Source organism: Eurytemora carolleeae, unplaced genomic scaffold, assembly GCF_000591075.1.
Source record: "Eurytemora carolleeae unplaced genomic scaffold, Eaff_2.0 scaffold1290, whole genome shotgun sequence".
NCBI lineage: Eukaryota > Metazoa > Arthropoda > Copepoda > Calanoida > Temoridae > Eurytemora > Eurytemora carolleeae.
This window is the reverse complement of record NW_019397500.1, coordinates 94,005-101,502: the sequence shown is the minus strand read 5'-3', so window position 1 is coordinate 101,502 and position 7,498 is coordinate 94,005. Positions and strand designations below refer to the sequence as shown.

The window sequence follows — 7,498 nt, the reverse complement described above, 5'->3', positions numbered from 1 at the left end:
TTTGATTAATTTAAAAAGTGATACACATGAAAAATGTTAATGTTAAGATAATTAACAAGTTTTTATTAGACAATTGATCTATTTTAAACAACTCCCCCCCCCCCCACGGACAAAAACACTCATTCTCGACTAAGTATTTTTGATTTTAATTAACTAAACTTTAGATAAAGTATACAAGCTTTAAAAAAACTTTAAAAAGAAAAAAACGAAAGAAAAATATTTCGAATTTATTTTCCTATTCTCCAGTAAATGAAAATATATAAATCAAGATCATGGAGGCGTTTACAGGAACTGAACCATGGGGGGGGGGGGCTCGGCCCTCATAACCCCCCTTCTGTATACGCCTCTTTTCTTATCATAAAATATTTTGTTGAACTCGCTAACATACGTATATGAAGAATATACGTAAGAGTGACACATGGGAGATGGGGGGTACGTTAAACCCCTTCAATTCCAGATATCGCGGACGGACATACCGATTACCGACCCTTCCTCTGGTTTTAGCACACTATGACAGAACGTAGCGGTCATGATCAGCTAATTTACCCCCATCACAACCCCACCCACCCCACAAGTTAACTTTTTTCTGATTCTAAATCAATGTTAAAGACCCCTGCACTGCTTTAGACCCCCCAAAAAGAAAAGATAATTACTGGCTTTACTGACAAGAGCTTGAATACTTCTCCTTTTACAGTCACTAAATATTGACTCTGAAGGACTCTAATCTATTGAAAGATCGCGGTAAAATATCTGCTAATCATTCATTAAGCATTTCTTCTCCTTTCCGTCAAAATATTTTGTTATCAATCAATTAATCAGTTTCCAACTCCGTAAAATCAGTTTGAGTTTCAGCCGCGGCATTCAGTGCTCGGGAGCCAATACAAATGTGTTCACATGTGTATGTGCGTAAAAGAACAAAATCGAACATTTTTCTGGTTAAAGTGAATATACAAATATAATGCTGGACAGTTGGAGAAACCTCAAATTGTTATAAAGCGCGGGTTAAGTTCCAGTCTCTTCTCGGTTCGTGTTGTTCGGCGTAACCTACTGGAGAGAGATTAGACACCGGCTCTAGGAATTGTTCTTCTACCCGTCTCCTCTCATTCCAGTCGGACACACCGAGGGGAGAGGTTGCCGAAGATAGATTCATTTGTAAACATTTGGGAAAATACTCTCTAGCGTAAATAAACAAAGTAAAAAGTGTACAAAAATCCGGTTTTACTGGGAACAAGTGTACGTTGCATTAAAGCGGAGAACTCTTAAGTGTAAACATCTTGCTAAGAATTTAAAAACTTTAAAGGACCTTGCAAGGTCGAATTCAGATCAAGCTGAAGCGGAGAATACGAGTGAAAATTATAGTTATTGTTAAGTTGTTCAAATCAATTTTGATGAGAAATTTTTCATCACAGAGCAATGAGGAAAACAACGCGAAAATACAGTAGTGAGAGGAAAAATTCTACATGTGATGAAACGAATGAAAAGATATGAGTAAGTATATCACTTGTTTTCATGCCTTTCACATATTCGATAGAAACAAAACGTGATTTTACGTCTTAGTGTAGTGTTTTGTCGAGAAATTCTCAAATTTCTTATCATTTGGACATTGTTTGTTCAGTGCTGTTTCATAACTTCCGAAATCTTTTTTTTATTTAATCATTTTTCCTAAAATTAAACCATAAAGAATATTTTTAAATCGAAGGGAGTCATAAATTACTCGATACAACACAACCTTTGAGCTACACAGCGACCTTTTATGAGACATTATATAACTTAACTAAAATTCACACAAAAGACCTTTTCGCTTGATTTTACACCTATCAAAGCAAAGATTGAAATCAGAAATTTTTGGCTTGTTGTAAGCCTAATTTTTAGCTAATTGGGTTTAATCCAGGGGTTCCAAGTTTTAACAAGTTATTTCTTTTCAACTCTCCCTCAGGGGGTAAATGTTTTTTTTTATTTGTCCTTTATTGATCAAAAAACTTGTAATTGATTCTGAACAATAGGGGGGGGGGGGGTAACTTTATCGTCAAAATTGATCTTTAGAGGTAAATTGAAGTTCTTTAAAAGAGTTAACATTTTATTGAATTAGTTTCAGATTGGAATTTTAGTTAAAATTATAAATTTATTTTGACATTTCATTTCTTTCAGGAGTTTAAGCATTGCCGCTTTTATCACAACACTTCTACTTGCCATGAGCGGATCTTTTTGGGTTGAAGGGACACCTACCAGTGGGGTTAGGGGCCAGGCCCCTAGCCTCTACAAGACCCCCGACTGTCGAGAAATGGCCGGACATTTTTATGTAAAAAATAAGTGCGGAGGCATTCTTACAATTTCTTCCAAAAATGAGTTCATTTTACAGAAGTCCGGACTCTACAGTGGTCATCCCTTAGGTACTTTTTAACTTTAAAATTCTGCGCTTTCAACTGATTTCAACCTCAGGGCTAAAATCTTTAAATTAATAAAGGGTTGGTTTTGAATTCGACAAAAAAGTGTCTAATTTGGAGTATAATCGAGCATAATAATACCTTTTACTTCATGCTTACTGATATCGTCTGTAAAACTTGCAAATCAACTTTTTGTACTCAACACCTTGAGTTTTTGGTAAAATATGGATATTTTCAATTTATGATTTATTCCATTTTTTTAATCACGCCGGGATTTGTTTCATACTGTTGACTGTACAAAGTTAATTGGGTATGACTTCTTTGTAAATATAATTGAGCACAGTCAAAGAAGTTCTGTTTCGGATCCGGGTTCAAGCCAACTTTTATTCTTCTCCTCAATGGATTGCTGTAAAAAGTTTTATTTTATTTAACCAAAATAGTTTCTTTTGAAGACACTCCTTTCCAGGATGTATTTAATATCACATTTACCGAGGTTTCAACGCCGCTCAAAAACTAACCAATTTTGCAAGGATCACGGGAGGAGAGATCGAGAAAGAATTTTCTTTTACTTTTTTTTAAATCTGCAAAATTGAATCATGTTGTTCCGTAAAAAGTTGAAGATCAATGTGTTTGATATTGTAAACGTGCAATTATTCGTGTTTTTGCTCAATTTAATCCTCAAGCTTATTAGAACGTCAATTTTTAGATTAAACATTAATTTTGATAAGATCAGAGCTAGGTTTAGTAAAAGAACACGCTAGGAAGAGAACGATTTACCCGGTTTTCAACTTAAGTTTTTATATTCTAATTCAGCCACAACAATTGTCGATATTAGTATTTACTGCCTCTAAAATGCATCTTGCCTTGCGGGGAAACAATCCAGTTGTTAATCAGTGATTTATTTCATGGATTTATCAAGAGTTTAATTTTAAAATTAAATTTAAGTCTCTATTGTTCTCACTATTATACTACCCTTAATTCGATCAATTTTATGTAAAGAAATTCTTTTATTTCTTCAAATTGAGTGGATTGGTAGATTTTTTCACAAATTATTCTCGCGGATTTTTGCAAATTATTTTGCGGCATATCTCATGCTGATATCTGCCAAAACTGACCAAAAATGCTTATTTCGTGTTTAAAATGGGTGGATTGGCTCGGTTATCTAAAATTACTTTAGATCTTTCCCCCCATGTTGATGCATTTTTTCTTCTATTCATAATTTGGGGCAAACGGGAACATTTTTTTGGGGGCTTCTAAAATTAAAACTGTCCAAGTATATAATTTAAGAGTGCCAAAAGATGATAAAACCTGAGCTGCAAGTTGGCTCACATCTGAGTGGGGTCACAGTTATTTGACAGTTATGGAAAAAACGAATAGTCCGACAAATTATTTTAAACCTCGGGGGAACGCCCTGAATATCATGCGGTGAATAAGCTCATGCAAATGGGAGGATTTGTGATACTTGTGAGTTGGCTCAGGTCCCCACTTTGTTTAAATATCGTCACCACGAACATGTTACTAGCCGCCTTAATTTAAATGATCTGATATTTCAGCTGAGATGGTTAAAGAGACCTGTGCTAGCAGCCACGCCTCCTGGCGGAGCTCTGGTCCCGCCCACTTTGTGAGATATAGGCACGCCAGCTCAAACAAGTACATCTGCTTCAATAAGAACGGAAAAGTTAAAGCTGTGGTAAGTTAACTCCATATTTTTGTCAATATTAAACCCCTCCCCCTGGGGATATTCCTGTTTGCTTTTCCCCCATTGTATAAAGGGTTTTTAAACATCGAAACCAAAATTATTTTACTATTTTTTTCTTGCTAAACACTGGGTTACTTTTATCCTTGCGTATTTTAGAACAAACCTTTGAACGATCATGTTTAAGTACATGCAAATTTAATTCAATTCACTTCTTTCCTCGCAACGGCATATTTCTCTTGTCAAAACGCGGTGTGGGGGGCCAGAAATATTACACATTTCTNTCGAGATATTTAAATGAGCCCAGCTCTAAAAACTGACGAATGTACAAAAAAACATGTTCTTTATTTACCCAACAAGAAACCCTAGTTAACCAAACCACTTTATTGGAATTATAAGAAAAATAATTTTTCTAATCTTAATTATCATAATTATTATCGATGTGTAGAATTATTAAGTGTTCCAATCCTCCATTAGAACATTAGAACGGAAACCATTTAAACTGCGTAAAGAAACGTTGCCCCCCCCCCCATCCCCCCACCCCCCCCCCCCCATACACACATAAGGCGTAAAAATCCCCGTATGAAACATAATAATCGTCCATGTAGAAAATTAAGTTGAAAAACAGGCAAGATTTTGATCAATAATAAATATGCACATTGTCGTAGGCGCAATTGAGACTTTGAAAGGGGGGGGGGATAGGTTCGTTTTGTTACATTTATTAATTGGTTTTAGTATCTAGGATATTTCTAATGTATCCATGCGATATTTCTATTTTCTTAAATCTGAAAATAATTTTTTGGCTCATGATCAAAATAGATTCTAAAAACTAGTATTTATTTTGGGGAAAAATGTTAAAATCAATATTTAAATTTAAACTTTGAAATTTCTAAATCTTTTCTCTTTTCTAATTTTTTTCTATTTGTCGATCATCCTCTGTCGGAATGAAAACCAATCTGGATTTAAAGATTATTCATTTGTTTAACAATTTTCATCTTAGTTTTCCTGGGGATAATGGGGCTCAGAGAAACACGGATATAATGAGAGAAAATGATGTGGTTTGATGATAGATTGATTTCTATTGATTTCTTGTTTTGTTTTGTGGTTATTTCAGTTATTCGCCATCAGCGTGATTGAATAAGTTTCTTTAATTTTTATTTCAAGTTTTCTGATTGAAATTTATTTTGAATTGTGGTTTCATTTGGATCGGTTTGTTTATTAAGTTATTCAACGTCTTCCGGTTCTTATATAATCCTTGACAGGTGTTGGGGGAGGCGGGGGGGGGGGTCAATTAGGGTCAACCCCACCCTGGACCTGACCCCCTGTCAACATCTATTGTTTCTTATTGTTAGAACATACCGGTTTCAAGTTTAGTTGTCGGCCCACCCATTAAACACATACAGGGGTCAACCTAGGACTAGAAAACAAGATTTCTGGGCAAAATCGGGATATTTTTGAAATTTATAAAACCTAGATCTTAGGGTGGATATTTGACTTAAAACCTAGATCTTAGGTTGTATATTTGACTAAAAACCTAGATCTTAGGTTGGATATTTGACCAGTAACCTAGATCTTAGGTTGGATATTTGACCATATACCTAGATCTTAGGTCATGTCATTGTCCGTCAATTTGCCATAGGTGGTAATTCATTATACTGTAATCCAACACCTGTCGTGTACACTGTACAGGGTGTACTTTGTTCAAGATTTTTTTTAATGTTATTAACTGTAGGCAAATTGTCAGGGTGGTTCTATCAAATTGTACAGGGTGGTTCTATAAAAAAAACTAAAAAAACTTTATTGACTTGTAAAGTTTATACTTTTTGAAGATTTTACTCCCCCCACTCCCCCTGAATTATTGTAACACCCTCCGTTAATACCTAAGGGTACCCAAGGTATTTTTATGTCATGTACTTCAAATACTGGTTTAAACCTTTACACCTAAACTTGGTAGTTTAGAACACAATATACAAAGTAAACATACAAACACTAAATATACACAAACATATTTTCTACCCCTCACACTCTGTATACACCCCAGAGGAATTTTTCACACAATTTTCTTTATTTTCCCCAAAAAATCACTTTTATCCCCAAATTCAGCGAATAAATCCCTAAATCTTACATTGGGGGGGGGGGGGGATAATCAAGAAAATATATACCCTGTTAAACTTAGTAACCCCTGGTCAAATATACTGTGTATATTATGTGACCCATTGAGATCTTAGGTTGGATATTTGACCATATACCTAGATCTTAGGTTGGATATTTGACCATATACCTAGATCTTAGGGTGGATTTTTGAAAAAAAAACCCTGAATTTTGATATGAGAACCAAAATTTCAATCTTGAAACGCAAATTTAAGCAAAAACCTAGAGATATAAAATTTGAGGATACATTTGAAAGCTTGCTGAGAAATGGAAAGGATTATGGGGATCCCTGGTGTTTAGTTTAATTTTGTTAATCAGTAATTTCCGGTTCATTTTCTATCATAGTTGCAATCTTCACGGGGNGGGGGGGGTTCTAGACAAAACCCCTATATTTGTTTTAAATGTTTAAAGATTTTGGAATTGTATGAGATGTTTAGTTTATTAGGGAGGTGCCTACCCTCGCCACCCTTTACTCAGAAACGTTGAACATGTGTGTTCACTGTTAAACATTTCAATGACCAGAAAGAAAATGTTTTTTTAATCTCACTCCAAGCCTGGTTACTCTCTAAATAGATTTATGCGTATTAATTCTTATTTTTATAACATTAAATCTCCTAAGATAGAAATCAAATTATTAGTTTTAAGCATTTGTTCATGATGAGGGTAAGCTTTAAAAGGTACCGAGACAGGGCGGTTCTTGAAATAAGATTATAAATATTCAAATATAATTCCGTCACCTGGACTCGATCGAGGATATTTTGTAGAAAAGAGTGTCGGATGAGGAATTAGCCTGGCGCCGCCATAATGGTTTCAAATCTACCACGCGTGATTGAGATTTAGATTTGAACGGCGCAGAGCACAGTATCGCTTCTCATTGGGTTGCAATCTAACCACGGCCCGTCCATGGAAAAAATACATCAAAATCAAGATTTAAAAAAATGCGCAAAATTGCGAGATTGCCACAAATCTTTTTTTTGTGCGTTAAAATTGGAATCCGTCAATTTGGTAAATCAAAGAAGTTACTTAAATCTTGTCTATTGGATTTCCTGCTAAATAGTGTTAAGGTACGAAACTATGAAACTAATTAAACTTTGAACAGAATCCATCTCATCTATATTTACGCGTGGAGAATCCTATATGATTTATCAAATTGTTGGCTTAGTGTTACATGACGATAATAATTACATTATGTTACATAAATTATTTCCAAGCACAGTATATATGAATAGCACATAATGGGGGGTTGGGGTGGGGTGGGGTGGGGGTG

The 7,498-nt window shown here is 35.0% G+C and overlaps 1 protein-coding gene across 3 annotated transcripts in view; it reads left to right on the top strand.

The window, feature by feature from the left end:
* The first annotated feature begins 860 nt into the window (after positions 1–860).
* Positions 861–7,498, top strand: part of LOC111714607 (uncharacterized) — a 10,129-nt gene continuing 3,491 nt past the window's right edge. For all 3 annotated transcript variants that reach the window (XR_002768015.1, XR_002768016.1, XM_023489748.1), the window contains exons 1-3: positions 861–1,488; positions 2,149–2,390; positions 3,938–4,074. Coding sequence is in view for 1 of the 3 variants with exons in the window: in XM_023489748.1 (XP_023345516.1) it covers positions 1,466–1,488; positions 2,149–2,390; positions 3,938–4,074 (402 nt within the window). In the remaining 2 variants the exon portion in view is untranslated. The remainder of the gene's footprint in view (positions 1,489–2,148; positions 2,391–3,937; positions 4,075–7,498) is intronic.